Source organism: Exophiala spinifera (assembly GCF_000836115.1).
Source record: "Exophiala spinifera strain CBS 89968 unplaced genomic scaffold supercont1.1, whole genome shotgun sequence".
NCBI lineage: Eukaryota > Fungi > Ascomycota > Eurotiomycetes > Chaetothyriales > Herpotrichiellaceae > Exophiala > Exophiala spinifera.
Window position 1 is genome coordinate 2193091 of NW_015622513.1, and position 17158 is coordinate 2210248.

The 17158-nt window shown below is 53.0% G+C and overlaps 6 protein-coding genes across 6 annotated transcripts; 4 read left to right on the forward strand and 2 right to left on the reverse strand.

Moving 5' to 3' along the window:
• Nucleotides 1-645: 645 nt before the first annotated feature.
• On the forward strand, nt 646-2263 carry PV08_00817 (queuine tRNA-ribosyltransferase; the record flags this gene model as incomplete). Its single annotated transcript, XM_016375182.1, has 8 exons — nt 646-714; nt 777-1027; nt 1094-1177; nt 1227-1547; nt 1598-1655; nt 1703-1780; nt 1845-2032; nt 2089-2263. 8 exons carry the CDS (start codon nt 646-648, stop codon nt 2261-2263), a joined length of 1224 nt encoding a protein of 407 aa, XP_016240458.1.
• A 476-nt stretch (nt 2264-2739) lies between these two features.
• Nucleotides 2740-5242, forward strand: PV08_00818 (uncharacterized protein; the record flags this gene model as incomplete). Its single annotated transcript, XM_016375183.1, has 2 exons — nt 2740-2781; nt 2879-5242. The coding sequence occupies 2 exons, from the start codon at nt 2740-2742 to the stop codon at nt 5240-5242; spliced, it is 2406 nt and encodes an 801-aa protein (XP_016240459.1).
• Nucleotides 5243-5683: 441 nt separating this feature from the next.
• Nucleotides 5684-6229, reverse strand: PV08_00819 (uncharacterized protein; the record flags this gene model as incomplete). The annotated part of the gene is made up of 2 exons (XM_016375184.1): nt 5684-5753; nt 5838-6229. 2 exons carry the CDS (start codon nt 6227-6229, stop codon nt 5684-5686), a joined length of 462 nt encoding a protein of 153 aa, XP_016240460.1.
• A 1115-nt stretch (nt 6230-7344) lies between these two features.
• PV08_00820 (chitin synthase 1) lies at nt 7345-10771 on the forward strand (the record flags this gene model as incomplete). The annotated part of the gene is made up of 2 exons (XM_016375185.1): nt 7345-9454; nt 9504-10771. 2 exons carry the CDS (start codon nt 7345-7347, stop codon nt 10769-10771), a joined length of 3378 nt encoding a protein of 1125 aa, XP_016240461.1.
• Nucleotides 10772-11799: 1028 nt separating this feature from the next.
• On the reverse strand, nt 11800-13141 carry PV08_00821 (uncharacterized protein; the record flags this gene model as incomplete). The annotated part of the gene is made up of 2 exons (XM_016375186.1): nt 11800-12299; nt 12397-13141. 2 exons carry the CDS (start codon nt 13139-13141, stop codon nt 11800-11802), a joined length of 1245 nt encoding a protein of 414 aa, XP_016240462.1.
• A 1791-nt stretch (nt 13142-14932) lies between these two features.
• Nucleotides 14933-17149, forward strand: PV08_00822 (uncharacterized protein; the record flags this gene model as incomplete). Its single annotated transcript, XM_016375187.1, has 1 exon — nt 14933-17149. The coding sequence occupies one exon, from the start codon at nt 14933-14935 to the stop codon at nt 17147-17149; it is 2217 nt and encodes a 738-aa protein (XP_016240463.1).
• Nucleotides 17150-17158: the final 9 nt, after the last annotated feature.

Sequence of the window (17158 nt, forward strand, 5' to 3'; positions counted from 1 at the left end):
GCACCTGTCAAAAAGTCAAAGATCTCAGCCCTTCTTGAAATGTTAGACCGCTCTTCAGGTCGATAGAGAAATAAACGATCAGCTTTTCTGATCAATCTCACCATCTTCATCGTCGTCTCCATCCGCTCGTAGATGTCGACTAGCAGGGGGAAGCTCTCTTCTGGGGCCACACTGGCCGTCTTGACCGCCGTAAAATTATGGAGACACTCTCTGATGTAGTCGTGCACCATGAAGTCCATGTCGTGCAACAGAAGAGCATGAGGAAAGGATTGTTTGTTGCTCTGTTCACTGCCCCCAGGGCTGTGGACGGCGAAAGGCCAAGCGCCGCATATTCCGCCAATAGAAAAGAAGCTCTTGTGCAAATCCTCCGGCTACACGCCTACACGCTGCTGCCATTTCTTTCCGCGGGCTCCCTTTCTCCGTGTTACTCTCTTCTTTTGCCGGAAGGTCGATTGAGTACCTCGCCAGGCGCACCGTCCTGTAAAATACATCCCAGAACCACCCTCGGGCCACTGCTTATCCGCCTCAGATCCTCATATGCAATTGGCTTCTCGGACATCTAGACTGCGATTTGACATTCTCACCGCCGCGAGATCGAAGCCGCCTTCTGCTTTCCGACCTTATGCATTCAGACCAGTCGTCGCCATGTCCACATCCACGTCTTCCTCTACGAAGCCTTCGGCGTTGACTTTTGAGCTGAAAGCGCGATGTTCGGTATGCGAGCCAACAGCAAGATCGGTCAGGCAAGATTTTTGACATGCATGTCTTGTGTCTAGACGTCCAAAGCCCGTGCCTCGACCCTATGCCTCCCTCATGGCCCCGTCGACCTGCCCATATTCATGCCGGTCGCAACACAGGCGTCCCTCAAGGGCTTGACGCCCGAACAACTGGAAGAGACGAGCTGTAGGCTATGTTTGAACAACACCTATCATCTAGGCCTGAAGCCGGGGCAGGCGGTGCTTGACGCCATTGGTGGTGCTCACAAATTACAAGGATGGGATCACAATATCCTGACTGACAGTGGTGGGTTGGTGGGCACCGATTCATACGCCGAAAGGATGACATGACTGATCAATTGAACTGGATCGTGAAGATTTCAGATGGTTTCTTTACTCAAATTAGCAAGAATTACCGAGGAGGGAGTACGATTCCTCAGTCCGCATGACGGCAGTCCAATGTATGGTGTTCTGGGAACCAAGCAATTTTGAGCTAACCATTCTAACCAGGCTGCTCACGCCTGAACACTCCATGTCGTTGCAGAACTCCATAGGGTCAGACATCATGATGCAGCTGGACGATGTCATTCAGACCACCTCGCCAGATCATGCTCGCATGAAAGAAGCCATGGAGCGGTCGGTCAGATGGCTTGATCGGTGCATAGCCGCCCACAAGTACCCGGAGAAGCAGAACCTATTCTGCATCATTCAGGGCGGCTTGGACCTTGATATGAGGAGAAAGTGTTGCGAGGAGATGGTCAAGAGAGATACTCCGGGTATAGCAATAGGCGGGCTTTCTGGAGGAGAGGCCAAAGCGGACTTCTGCAAAGTGTAAGGCTTCCAGGGCAAACGCTGTCTCTGCCGAGTATTGACTGGTACAGGGTCGACACTTGCACCGACCTCCTTCCTGAAGAGAAGCCGAGATATGTGATGGGGATTGTACGTACGAGAGCGCCTTTGCAGGTCTACTCTAACCTTCAAATCAGGGCTATCCGGAGGACATCGTTGTTGCTGTCGCACTTGGAGCGGATATGTTTGACTGCGTTTGGCCAACGCGCACTGCCGTAAGTCACGTTCTTTGAGGGAGCCGTTGTAACCTTATCAGCTGATGTGTGTGGCACTCTACAGCGCTTTGGCAATGCCATCACATCCCGAGGCGTGCTGAATTTAAAGCATTCCCGCTACGCTGAAGACTTTGGCCCAGTGGAAGAAGGTTGCACTTGTACCTGCTGCCGCTCAAAGGAGGACGGCGGGCTGGGTATTTCGAGAGCGTACATCTACCACTTAGCAGCCAAGGAGACTGTCGGAGCCCATCTGTATGTACTGTGTGATTCATGGCCAAGGCCCCGTTGCTAATCTTTCCTGTGCACAGATTGACCATGCACAATGTACACCATCTTCTCTCTCTGATGCGGGGGGCACGAAATGCTATCCTCGAGGATCGGTATCCTGACTTTGCACGGACATTTTTCGCCAACTATTTTGGGGCCAAAGGTACCCCAGACTGGGCGGTGGAAGCATTACGTGGAGTCGGAATCGAACTATGAGCAAGCAACAACATACAACAAACGAACCTTTAGCCTCGCGACGTCCCACCGTGAAGAGAGTAACTGATGCTTTGTAAAAAGTTATCATGAAGAACAGGTCAAAAGCGCATGGACTCCTCCCCCAAGGCAAGTCGTACATGTCCGGATCTAGTCCTTGGATATTGATTATTTATGAGAGTCTAAAGGCACCATCGGATCGTACAAGTAATGCTATACCATGAACACCACCTGAGGTCAGTCAGCCCCAGCAGAGTTATTGGGGGCCAAAATTTTGAAACACTGTTTGCTCCTGGTTCACGTTTCGCTGGGCTGTTTTTCCAAATCGTCAGGCCAGGTCTTCTAGCCACTTTGCGACCGTCCGTATGATACATTTTTTCAGCGGATGGCGGTCAATTTCAATAGCTATACAGCCATTTTCCCTCCCCGAGTCAAGCATATTTTCTTTCCTACTCTGATCAAAAGGCACGACTCCATCCATGCCCGCAAACCCACTGCAGGCGAATGACTCGGTAGACTATGTAAGCACCCCTGTACGTACGTACTGTTTGTTGAGTCTCCGGACGACGTCCGTCCCAACGGACCTTTCAAGGCTGACTATCTCAATTCCGGGACAAGGAATTCTGCAATGGTCAATTCTGCCGATTGCTCAGCACGTTCGAGGTGCCGAGCGCGGAAAGCGAGCTTCGACGGTCGTTTACAGATCTGCTCATCGGGCACGGAGCCCAAAACATCTACGGCAAGGGCGGCATACCGATCGGCACAAAGGACGAGGTTCTGTCTCGATCGCGCGACCGGTGTCCCTTTTGCGTGTTCGTGAGGCGAGCGGCACAGTTTGCTCCAAAGTTGCTCACGCACTCGGGCCGCAGCGGTGATGACCTGTTCGTCGTCCAGGTCTCGGCGCAACAGGAGGACGAGTATCTGTGGCTCCGCGTGCTCCCCGGCGACAGTCCCGACGGGGAGGCGATCGGGTCGTTGATGTTGCCCGGCGAGCAGATCGTCCTCGTGGCGAGGAGCGAAGACGGCGGGTCGAGAACCGGGCGGGTCGTGGGCGACAAGCCCGACTACGACCGGATGAGGAAGTGGCTGCACCTCTGCGACACGGGACCCGCGCATCGCGGCGTGTGCACGCAGTTCGAGGACGCCAGGACGGCCGAGAGACGGTCGGAGCTGCTGCCGCGACTGCGGGTCGTCGACGTGCAGGACATGAGGCTCGTCGACATCGCGTGGGGCGAGAGGTACGTGGCGTTGAGCTATGTCTGGGGAGGAGCGAGCCCGCCCAAGCTGCTCAAGAGCCAGGTCGAGGCGTTCGCGGTCCCCGGCGCGCTGGAGGAGCTGGTGGTGGCGGCGCCGTCGACGCCCGCCACGATCCGGGACCTGTTCAGCTTCACGAGGAACATGGGCCTGCGCTACCTCTGGTTCGACTCTCTCTGCCTCATCCAGGACGACCCCGGCGACCTGCTTCGCGGCATAGCCAACATGGAACTCGTGTACGAGTCGTCGTACGTCACCCTGATCGCCGCCGACACCGAGTCGGCGAACACGGGCATCCCGGGCGTCGGCGTGCTGGCCAGGAGCGTCAGGCAGGACGTCCAGCGGCTCAAGCCCGGCCTGGACATCATGCGCGTGCACTCCGTCGACCGGCACCTGCGGCGGTCCAGGTGGAACACGCGCGGCTGGACGCTGCAGGAGTACTACCTCAGCCGGCGGACCATCACGTTCGTCAACAACCAGGCCTACTTCCGCTGCCGGCAGCGCACGTGGTACGAGGAGCTCTGGACGGATCTGGAGCCCGGGAGACCGCGCGGCCAGGACCTGGACGTGCTGACGTTCGCCCGGGACAACATGGACCTGGGCACCAGGGACGTCGCGACGTACTCGTTCCTGTTTCAGGTCCTGGAGATATACCGGGGCCGGGACCTGACGGACGAGAACGACGCGCTCCGTGCGATGGCGGGCATCCTGGGTCGCGTGGCCGCGAGGGCGAACACGGACATCGTGCAAGGCATGCCGGCCAGGATCTTTCCCCTGGCGCTGCTGTTCTTGCACACGGGGGAGCGCGCCCCGACACGACGCGAGCGGTTCCCCAGTTGGAGCTGGGCAGGGTGGAAAGGACGAGACGTGTCGTGGTACCCGTTTGATCGGATGGATCTGATGAACTCGGCGGACGAGGACAACGACTTCAACGAGGACAAGGAGCTCGAGAAGGCTCTGGAGAAGTTCTGGATCAGCTTTGGAGCCGTGGGTCCCTTGGAGGAGAGCGAGAACGAGAGCTGCGCAGATGGACATTTTGACGAACCTGAAACCATATGGAAGCCGACGAGGCCGGTGTCGGTGCGGAAACACCCCGACGATGGCACCGTCGACGCGGAAGAAGATGGCCTCGACTGGGTTCGAGCCTTGCCGGGAGTCGCAGACTCGGAGCTCGACCACCACCGCCACCGCCACAACCACCATCATCGTCAACAACAACAACAACTGGCCGCCAGACCTGCCGCTCTGTCGGTCGCGTCGGATGGTGTCAGTCTGCCCGTTCGAGAGTATCCCCTTCTCGTGTTCGACACGGCCACGGCACATTTTCGCTTGAAGACCATACCCGAGGGCGGAGACGAGGACGATGATGGCCACTGCCCTGACGACGCCGAGCGGCCGACGTTTGCAGAGTACGGGTCGCGCACGTACGAGGTCGGCGGCCGCGACGACGAAGACTGCGGCGTGCTCTACGCCGACGAGAAGCTGTCGCTCGAGGACGACAACGTGGAGAGATTCGCCGTGCTGGGCGAGTGCCACAAGGTCGAGTTTCCGCTGGAGTTCGACGCGTACTGTGAAGGAGAAGGCGCGGAAGAGCCCGTCCTCTGGGTCATGCTGATACGATTCGTCGACGGCGCGTGGCAGAGACGGGGCGTCGGGCAGATCCTCCAGAGCTCCTTGGCAAAGTCTCTCGACCCAGGTGTGGCCTGGGAGAAGATCGTGCTAGGATAGAAACCTATTTACTCACGTGAATAAACTTGGCTCAATCATATATCTCTCGTTGGGTAACGTAGAAAAAGAACCATTGTGACATTTTTGTCATACGACGAGTCTTTTTTGGTCGGTACTTTTCTTTCCTTCACGTCAGCACTAATACTAAGTAATCTACCTTAAGTAGGGTTGGTTTTGAAATACAGAATGAACGGGAACGAGATTACGGGTGTATGTATAAAGCTAGCTGATTAGAACTAATCCATATTAAATCCAACACTGGTAGGTGGCTTGCTGCATCTTCTTCCGCTCCACAGAATCCATCCGAGGTGGAAGTTCTGGAGAGGGGGGGGAAAGCACTTGCGAACTGCTGAGAAAAACGGAAAACACGCCATGCCTCGGTACAACTTTGCTGCAGTGAATGACGGTAGCGAAAGAGAAGCTCATTGAAAGACACGACCTCTAGTTCGGTCCGTCAACCAAGATCTGTGTCCAGCGGTTTGCTGCTTCACCTTTATCGGAATCCTTTGCCCTGTCGTCACAGATCTTGAGAAACTTCATGGGTAGTGCTGATGTTCGAACACGACGGAGGAGGAAGTGCAACGTCACAACTTACATGACGACGCATCTCGATCTGCCGCTACTTCCGCCTCCACCGCGTCCTCCAGAGGTTCTCGCAAGGTGGCCGTTCTGATAGTCATACAACAACGACCATTGATCACGCTCGCACAACTCTCTGAATGATTCATGGTAGCGGATCGAGTCTGTGTTGAACCGGCCCGACCGTAGCAACTCTTCGCATTTCTCCTTGAGTTCTCTCTGGCGAATGACGTCGGCCTGGCGCGAGTGGTTGTTCTTGCGAACACCGGCGTCACTGACGAATTGGGGAATGTGAGGGTTGTCGCGGACATTGCGTAGCGTGCTGAGGCATTTGGGCTGCGAGTCGCGACGGCTATACTCTGCCGGCATGTCGGACAGGTCGCGGACGTCGCGGATGTGGGCGTTCATTGTGTACGAGGAATCAGACTCGTGGCAGCGAAGCGCAGGGTGCGAGTCTCGACGGCCTTTGTGCTGCGACTTGAGTCTCGAATGGTTCGGGCAGTTGGACTCTACTCGTACCTTCTGGGGGTGGCTGCGGCAATACGCCGACGGCAGCGCGCAGTAGTATAGGTATTGCTTGCCTTCACAACCGCAGTTGTGGACTTCGAGGTATACCTGACACATGTTGAAGAGGAAGGGGGGGGGGGGGGGGCCGCTTACTCTGGGACTTTCTTACCTAGGAGGTTGTGTTTTTCTGGATCTGAGTGACTTGAGAGCAGCTGCGTTTCGGCTTGGTCCGAGGAGGGTTCTGTTTGCTTTCTTAGTAACGCCGCAGAGAAGGGGTTCGCTTGATTGAAAGGCGGCGGTGAGGTGACGGCTCAGAGTGATGAAGTAGTACATGGCCGAGGACGACGTCGCTAGGACTCGGATCAGGTAGATATATCACAGCTTCGGAATGTGAGAACAACGACATGGGACAGTGTAGACTGTTGGTCTTTTGTGTTGATGACTCTTTGCATTGTCCGGGGCCGGTGAGGCCGAGCTTGTACAATGAGCACCTTGTACAGCGGACAAGGCGGTGGTGCATTGAGGTTGGCGCCATTGTTTGGGAACGAAGAAAGCTTTGTGGAGTAGTGTGGATCAAAGGTGGTTGACTGTCAAAGAGTACGAGTAGTAGTGTGGCATATGGGCGAACGTCTCCATGTCAAGGCAATGGTGGCATACAGAATGGATGTGTTCATCGGACGACGTTGATGGAAGAAGCAAGGCTGGAGTGGTGGCAAGGCTGAGGCTCCGCAAGGCTACGAGGCTGCGAGGCTGTCTCTCCCTCTCATGGTTTTGGTTGCCCGGCCGACGTCCCAAACTCCACGAAATCAACTTTCAGAGTCGTTAATCGCGCATTGACACTCCCCGCTCCATAATGGCAGACAAAGTGCTTCGCCTCCTCCACTGAGACCTTTTGGATTTGCCAGGTGTATCTGTCCTTGGCTACTGACTATCTTTGCGCGCATGGACTCGTTTCTGATCTGATCCCTCCATCTATTCTCAAGTAAACAAACCTCTCGATCTCACTCACATACAATATGGACGGATCTCAAACTCCTACCCGTCCGCCTCCAGGCTACGCAGATGGACCGCCGTCTTACTTGAACGAAAATCTCGAGGAAGAGCACTCGAGTAGCATTCCATCAAACAACCCGTCCCTCAGAATGCTTCCCCAAGTCCAAGATGACTACAGATCGTATGTGACCTCTCCCAGCTTACCTTCTCAGAGCCGTAACACCCGATCCCCCCATCGCAAACCCGTCGCCCGTCCCAAGGTGTCGCATGTGCAATGGAATGATTCTCCCAAAGAGTCCCCTACCCAGGACAAAAGACTGGCGACTCCCGTCTCGTCTCTCATTGCCGAGGCAGAGGAAAGCCTCAATTGCAGCCGCGATACTTATACCATTGTTGGACGAGCTCCCACGCTCAAAGCTACTGTTACCCTGAGAAAGAACCCTAACGCTGACAACTCATCTTCCAATAGAGCTTCCCCTTCAGCTCGAGGGTCTCCCGAAAGATACCATCGCCCAGCAGCTTCGACGGCATACAGCTCCAGACCCGGTTCAAGCCTTGGTCGGCCCCCTTCAATACCTCCTCCCGCCGCCCATAACCGGTCTCCGATCAGACCCTCCACTCCTTCACGCATATCGACCGATTGGGCGAGAACCACAGCTTCTAGCGTTTCTTATGAACCTGCAGACCTCAATGGCAGTCCTCGACCAGGCACACCCTCGTCTCAATATGGCGGAAGTCCGCGAAGGCCCCTCCCACCAGCACCTCTTTTCTCTGTAAAAGGTGGAGCAGCCGAGACAACAATACCTATTCCCGACTCAGGGTCAGAGAACGACGTCTTTGGTGATGGTGCTTCGATCATGCCTGACCACGACCCTAGGATGAGTCTGAAATCTGCACACTCATACACAAGTGAATCCACATTTACGGAAGAGGACGATGTTGCCGATGAAAAGACCGGCTACTACGGGCCAGCCCCAGAAGGAAAGCAAGACCGACGTGGATTGCGAGAAGCGCAGATGACACGAAAGGAGGTCCGACTGATCAACGGAGAATTGATTCTAGAGTGCAAAATCCCGACCATCCTGCACAGTTTCTTACCTCGAAGAGATGAACGAGAGTTCACGCATATGCGGTATACCGCCGTCACTTGCGACCCCGACGATTTTGTGGTACAAGGCTACAAACTTCGCCAAAACTTTGGCGTGACGATGCGCGAGACCGAACTGCTGATATGTGTCACCATGTACAACGAAGGCGAAATCGAATTCACCAGGACCATGCACGGCATCATGAGAAATATCAGCCATTTCTGTTCACGGACGAAATCTAGAACTTGGGGTAAAGACGGGTGGCAGAAAATCGTCGTCTGTGTCATTGCAGATGGCAGACAAAAGGTCCATCCACGAACTCTGAATGCCTTGGCTGCTCTTGGTGTCTACCAAGATGGAATAGCCAAGAACGTGGTCAACAAGAAAGAGGTGACGGCACATGTGTACGAGTACACAACACAAGTTTCGTTGGATGAAGGCATGAAATTCAAGGGCGCCGAGAAAGGAATTGTCCCCTGTCAGATGATCTTTTGCTTGAAGGAGCAGAACAAGAAAAAGCTCAACTCTCACAGGTGGTTCTTCAATGCATTCGGACGCGCCTTGACACCGAACGTCTGCATCCTCCTCGATGTGGGCACGAAACCAGACTCCAAGGCTCTGTACCACCTCTGGAAAGCATTCGACCAAGACTCGAACGTCGCCGGGGCTGCGGGCGAGATCAAAGCCGACAAAGGAAAAGGATGGATGGGCTTGCTCAATCCCTTGGTTGCTTCGCAGAATTTCGAGTACAAAATGAGCAATATCTTGGACAAGCCGCTGGAATCGGTCTTTGGCTACATCACTGTGTTGCCTGGCGCACTTTCGGCATATCGATACTACGCCCTGCAAAACGATCCTAGTGGCCACGGTCCGCTAAGCCAGTATTTCAAAGGAGAAACCCTTCACGGTCGAGATGCTGACGTGTTCACTGCGAACATGTATCTCGCCGAAGATCGAATTCTATGTTGGGAGCTCGTAGCCAAACGAGGTGAACAGTGGGTGCTGAAGTTCGTCAAGAGTGCTTATGGCGAAACTGATGTCCCTGGTAAGAGACTCTACCCTTGTTACCATCATACTCGCTAATGCTTTCATAGATGCCGTCCCCGAATTTGTCTCGCAGCGACGTCGCTGGCTGAATGGTGCCTTCTTCGCTGCAGTCTATTCCTTGGTCCACTTCAAACAAATCTGGCAGACTGATCACACTCTTGCTCGAAAAATCCTTCTACACATCGAGTTTATCTACCAACTTATCTCACTCCTCTTTACATTCTTCTCTCTCGCCAATTTTTACCTAACATTCTACTTCATCGCTGGATCATTGGCGGATCCACAAATGGACCCCTTCGGCCACCACATCGGCAAATACATCTTCGTCGTCCTCCGTTACGTCTGTGTGCTGCTGATCTGTCTGCAATTCATCCTCAGCTTGGGCAACAGACCTCAGGGCGCGAAGAAACTCTTCCTTGGAACGATGGTCACGTTCTCTATCATCATGGCTTACACAACATTTGCATCGCTGTACATCGTCGTTAAGCAGCTCACCGCCCACGGTACAAACGACTCGTACAAGCTTGGTAATAACATCTTCACCAATCTCATCGTCAGCACACTCAGCACGATCGGCCTGTACTTCCTCATGTCCTTCCTGTACCTCGATCCCTGGCACATGTTCACCAGCTCGGCGCAATATTTTGCCCTCTTGCCATCATACATTTGCACACTTCAGGTGTATGCCTTTTGCAATACGCACGATGTCACCTGGGGTACAAAGGGCGACAATGTAATGCATAGGGATCTAGGTGCGGCAAAGGCAATCGGCTCTGGGACCGTCGAGGTCGAAATGCCGTCTGAACAACTCGATATTGATTCGGCATATGACGTCGCTCTACGCAATCTTCGTGACCGAGTCGAAGTTCCCACACCGCCTGTCAGCGAAAACCAGCTACAAGAAGACTATTACAAATCGGTCCGCACGTATGTGGTGACCTCGTACATGGTCTGCAACGCTGTGCTGGCCATGGCGGTCTCCGAAGCGTACCCCGTTGGCGCGCATCTCGGGTCGAACACTTATCTGACATTCCTGTTATGGTCGGTTGCTGCGCTGGCGTTGTTCCGTGCGATTGGGTCGTCGGCGTTCGGTGTGATCAATATTGTGTCCGCAATCGCTGAGGGCAGGATCCAGGCCAAGTTTGAACGCATCTTTGGTGGTGGTGACGAGCACGGCCGTCACAAGTCTGGCCTGGGTAGCGGATTTAGCGAATCTGGCAAGACGGGTATGTCAGGTGGTTCGAGTGGCGGCATGAGTCTGGGTGATGTTACGAGTAAGATTAGTGAGAAGTTGAGTTGGATCAGTCGACGGTGAGGGGTTCAGGTGTATCATGATGTTGAAGAGCCACAGCGTTTGGCACGAGCCATGTTGTAATGTGTTTTGGGAGCAATGGGAGAGCACATACTTCCAATCGCCATCGAGTTGACTTCCACTGGCGAACAAGCAAACGATCGTGGGGCTCTGGTTTACAGATATGGGTATTTTCCACCATTTCGGAGTTGGTGTCCTAGACTAGAGGATGTATGAGTATTATGAAATGGAATCCGAAAAGATTAGAGAAAACGAAGAACTTAAAGGCCACTTTATGTACCTAATTTGGTCTCAAAAGAGGTCGGTGTAAAAGTTGGGGGAATCGAATTGACATCACGCACTGACTTTTGAACTCCTATAGGATCACTATTGCTCTTAAACGGCTGTCTAGAATATTAATGTTGTTGCGACAGAAATCGAAAGGGCAACAGTATACAAGTACACCCGCACTTCATACCTTTCCCCCCTTTTTTTTATCCGGTCGTTGCATTAGCGGTCAAGAACAAGCACAACCTCGAGCGCCTCGTCTCAGCCAGTTGCTGGGAGTGGACCGCGCCGGGCTCATTTAGCTTTTTGAAGTTCTCGGATTGGGGGGTTTTGTTTTCTTACTTTTGATTCCAGCCTGGTGTGTGTGACTTTGGGCGGGGACTCTCATATTTGTGAGGCTTGAGCGACGGGCCTTCTTTTTTTGTTGCGTTTCAAGTGAAAGAGAAAGCAACAGAATGGCCTTGAACAAACAGAGGATGAAACAAACAAAACCACAGAAAAAAAAAGAGATCGTGGAAACGGTGTGGTCTCAGCGGGTGTGTTCAGTGACTGACTGGATGGACTTACCTTTTTCGACTTACCTTGGACATGACCTGTCTGCCTACCTTGCCTGCCGACACCGGTGTTGCTGTTGCAGGGGTGACACACATACACATGTAGATAGATAGATATCGATGCGTATCGGCGTCGGTGCAAGGGCGAGCAAGATCGCAGCTCAGGACGACGATGACTCAGATAAAGAACTTCCGGATTGACCACGTCGATCACGCTGATCTTCTGTTCTGCGCAGACATCTCGGGCTTCGCGTTCGGTTTGTCGTTGTCGTGATCGTTGTCGATGGTCTCGGACTCGTTCTCGTATTCGTTCCCGGTTTGCAGCTTGCTACTCTCGCTGGTACTCTCGATATTGTTCCCGGATTGCATTACGCCACTCTCGGTCTGATCTCTCGATAGCGTTCCAGGTTTGTCGTTGTCGTGCTTGGTACTCCCTCTGGTTCTGTCGATAGTGGTCCCGGCCCGTCGTTGTCGTGCTTGGTATTCTCGTACTCTCGATAGTGTTCCGGTTCTGTCGTTGTCGTGCATCGTACGCTCGCTGGTACTCGCGTACGTGTTCCCGGTTGGCATCACGCCACTCTCGGTGGTACTCGCGTACGCGTTTCCGGTTTGCAGCTCGGTACTGTCCTTTGTACTCTCGTTGCAACTCTTGTCGGTTTGGTCGGTCGAGTTGCCGTCTTGCTCTGTCAACTTGGTCCTCCATTTCCTTTCTGGCCTTCTCATATATAGCATTTGACTCCATGTAGCGAAAATCAAATTTCACAGGCATACGTTGTTTGAGGGCGGTGGAGCACGCGACCCACCTACCAAGCGACTTGCCATGCTCCGTGATAATGTACACATCCTCTGCAGGATTCCCGACTTGACCAATCCGTACAGCATCTATGCCAGGTTTGTCAGGCTTGTCGTCCGAAAACTCCGTAGGCATGAGCCGTTCGGGGCCTGGAGGTGGGTTGTGAGGTTTCCAGTATCCAATAGCCACGTCTCGTTCGCGGACCAGGTATACGTCGAGTGAGCTGGTCTGGCCTGGAACAGGAGCAGACCCCGTGTGGTCTTGGAGTGGTGCATTCTGAGCAGACGGCGCAGGGACATGGGAAGTCTGTGGGAAAACTGGCTCTAGCTGATGGGCGGGTGAGTGAGACAGGAAGTTGTCAACCTCTGGTATATATGTAAAATCGAGGGGTGGTGGAACAGGTTGAGATGTACCATTAGGTTCTGCCACATCGCCTTGAAGTTGTCCACAAACAAGGCAGAAATTCTGACCGCATGGAAGACCTAAGTCATGGCAAAAACCTAGGTCCTCCACAAGGTTCTCCATAAGAAGCTCCTCCATAAGAGCATCTTCAACATCGTTGTGATGGTGACGTGGAATCATGTCGCTTCCATTGACCTGCAAGTGATCAGGGGCGGAGTTGATGATAGTGGCTGGCTCTGCGACGTTTAGTGTCGACTCGGGGTTCACGGCGGGAGAGGGCGGCGGTGCACCGGCGATGACAATCTGCGGCACTTGGAGGTAAGCTGGCCGAGAAGTCTGGTCAAACTGGTCATCCATATTGACTAGCGAGTACAGATGATGGTCTTGTAATTCGAAATCAGTTGACTTGGAGATGAGCCGGTGCTAACGATTGTCGGTAGTATATAGTATAGGCCTTCTTGTTGAATTGACAGCTGTAGGTGGCCCTACTTGTCGAAGCAGTTTCGAAAGGGCATTGACGGAGATAGATTAGGCACTTGCTTGAAACTTGAAGTAAGATGTAGTAGCAGTATTCTGTTAGAACGAGACTGGTTGGAAGCAAGTGTGTCCGTGGTGGAGCTGTGGATCGCCCTTTCGAAGGTGTTAGACAGATAGGTGAAGGTGTGCAGACACCAGGACTTAAAAATGGCATGTCGGTTATCATTATATCCTATCGTAAAGGCTCAACACGATGCAGGTTCTGATAATACACAAGGACAGCATCTTATTCTAGACCTTGTAATCAGCGCCTTGGACGTCATGGCTGAGTTCAAAGGCTTATTGTTGGTCGGCTGGGGGATTTGAAATTGCCTTGTGTAACGCTTTGTAGTGAGGATTGCTTGCTCAGAAACATTTCCTTTCAGTGAAGTCGGGGTGTGAACAAAGAGTCTCGTTGATGACTCTTTGAATGTATTGTTAGCGAGAGCTCCTCCCAGTCACTCCTGCTTTGTTTGCTCTGTGACTTCGTCGGGGGATATTGAACGAATGCGATATTCTCGAAGGCGAGGAAGACCATTGCTCAAGGATCCAGGAGGCTCTTCTCGTGCGCCATAGACTTATCCAGCCCGCATCACATTTCAACAACCCTGACCGAAAACCCTTCCTCAGAGCGCCAATTTCGTTGCGCAATGCAAGATACAGTCCAATTCATAGGGGTTGGTGCAGCTGTCAGTGTCATACTGGCCATGATCGGACTGATCACCTGGAGACTGAAGCACGGCTATAAAGGTTATGGATACAAGGCAGAGCGCACGTGCCATCCAGCATATTCAGATGTCTGGCCAAAAGATTAGATGGTGATGCCCGCAACAGAGCCGCATCCGAGCCACAGCTGATCTTGAAATTGCAGGCATCGTACGACGCGTGATTCATTTCGCATTGATGAAGCACAAGGAGAAGAACCTGAGGCTTCCGGATCAGAGTTTGTTTCAGCCCACCAACGTTGACGGGCTCTCGCTTGTTCTGTTGAAAAGGAGAGCTGCTCGCAAGTCTGGCAAAACTGGGGTTCGGGAAAATCGAGGGCATATCCATCCGAAGGACCTCAGGCCGTGGCTCGTGGATCGGACAATAGGACACTCAGTCTCACAACACTCGTTGGAAGCAACTTGAGGTGATGACTTCAGCTCGGCTTTAATGTTCGGCCGAAAGCGCTCGCCTCACTTAGTCAGCCTTATTGACGTTCGGGCTTCCCATCTCCACTAGGTCCGCCAGCTGTTTCTACCCAGTGAAGCTTTATGCAGTCTGCAAGATAGTGACACAGTCAAGAAATGCGTCTGCCTGTCTAGGATTCATCCCTAGTCTCCTATGTCGCTCATCGTCGGCGTTGATATCAACAGATTCTGTCGCTGGTGAAATTCCCCTTGTCAATGTCCCTGTTGGCCTCGCCTCATAGCACTTTCGACCAACAGAAGCCGACGACCTGGTACTGACGACGACGTCGGATCCGTCTGATTGATGGTGTATCTTCCATAGCCCAAGACTTCTTCTGTCGAGCCAATCATTGACAGTCTGTGTTGGTCACATTTCCGGCGCCTTGTGTCAGGCGCGATCCCTCCATCCAGCCTTCATTCACCTCGGCCACATCCTCGGTCTTTGTAGTCTTCGGCAATTATGGGCCAGAAGCGGCGCCGCTTGGCTCTGTCATGTGTGGCATGTCGCAGGAGAAAGGTCAAATGCGACAGAACCTATCCGACCTGTATTCGTTGCCAGAAAGGTGGTGTCAGTTGTGATTATGTGTCGTACACTTCGAAAGAAGGCCTCCCAACTCCTTCTGATGAGAGTCCGCATCAACAACGAGAACCATCGGTTGCATCCTGGAACGAGGAGGCAAATGTATGGTATTCTCGCTCGAAAGCGCGAGCAAGCAACGTTCGTCCCCAGGACGACGCAGGTAACGACCCTTCATCCTCTACTCAGCGAGGGCCACCACCAACGAAGTCATTATCAGAGCTTCAAGATCGCATCTACGATCTGGAACTTCGCCTGGATTCAAATCGCTCGCGCGTAACTTCGGAGAAATTCATCGGTCGGCCGAGTTTACCAGGTTTCTCCAGTGATAAGAACGCGTTTCAAGATTCCGAACGAGCTCTTCTACGAGGTGCCGGTTTCAAGACCCAGTACATGGGCCCAAGTCATGGCGCCAGTCTACTACTACAGTTTGAAGAGCTATCAGGTTTTGTCAAAGATATCCTGCATCGGCTCCCTACACTGCAAAAAGCGAGAAGTGACTGGAAGCAGAAAAGACAGGCGATCAGACCATCGATAGTCCTACCGGACCATGAGACCTTGGTCTCATTTATACCTGACCAGGCCACCACAGACCAACTTGTACAGCTCTACTTCGAAGTGTTTGAGACCACCTACCGAGTTCTTCACGCGCCGACATTCTTCCGCAGCTACAAAGAGTTCTGGATCGCATCGCACGAGCCTTCAACAGCGTTCGTTGTCCAGCTTCTCCTAGTCTGTGCCGCGGTGAACACAGTGTTACCCGACAGACCAAATACCTTTGTCGGCCCAAGCTCAGTTCAGCGTGATCTTGCGTCAAAATGGATCGACGTCTGTGAAACATGGCTTGACTTGCAAAGTCAGAAGCACATGACACTCGAAGTATTTCAAGTCCAGGTGCTTATTACCCTGGCAAAGAAAATGAATTGTATCAAATTGAAACGGTCTTGGACTGTTGCCGGTCACTTACTGAGACTCGCAATGACTATCGGTCTACACCGAGAACCCACTTTGCTGAGCAAAAAGATTTCGCCCTTTGATCAGGAAATGCGCCGCCGGCTGTGGTTCACTATCCTCGAGCTCGAAATTCAAGCCAGTCTTGACCGTGGCATGTGCGCCAGCCTGGGCCCACTCGATTGGGATTGCCTGGCGCCATTGAACATTCACGATGAAGACTTTGACCAGACCACCGAGAAGATGCCGAGACCGCGGCCGATGACCGAGTTCACTCGAACCTCATTCTTGTGCTTAGCCTTTAGGCACCTCCCGTTGAGACTTGACGTTCTTTCCAGGATAAATAGTGTTCGCAATTGCATTGATAGCGACCACGCGCTCGATCTTGACCAAAAGATCCGGAAACACTTGGATGAGATTCCGAAATGGACCGATCACGCTGCCAAAATTGCATCTCTTCCGCTATCCGAACTTTTGCTTCACGAGTTTCTCCTGCAGATACATCAACCTCTCGTGGCTCAGGGAGAAACTCAATCGTGCCATTTCTTCTCGAGGCTGGCTCGGCAAGATGCTGCTTTGTCTACGGTCAGGATATACGCCGAGCTGCGATCCAACACGGCCGTCATACTCACCAACATGCGGGACGACGTTTTCCCGGCTCTTTTGGCTCTGTGCCATGTGATGATCATGTCCTTGGAGTCGAGAGATCTCATGCATGATAGAAACACAACGCTGAAACTCATCAAGCAAGGAGTGGACACCATGGAAGATCGCATCCGATTGGTAGGACAAGGGTTTCACTCTTACTGGCTCTCAAGCAGTGCGCTTGGGCTTCTCCAGTCAAAATTATCGCCCGAAAAGCCGCCAGAGGTACACGCTCAAGAAACCGCGGACCGTGTAGCTGGGCTGCATCGATACATGATGGATCGGCAGGAGGATCCAGCAGATAGGATGACGGTTGGAGTCGAAGATGCCACCATGAACACTGCCAGCGCTCTTGTGGGAATGAGCGCACAACTTCCTAATCCTACAATGCCCGACATGGACACGTTTGCACCCATCGGAGGACAGTTTAATGCTTTCTCCGATACTTTGTTTGACTTTGATATGGCCGATATCTGGGGAGCTGGGAACTATCAACAGTTCTAATGATGCCTT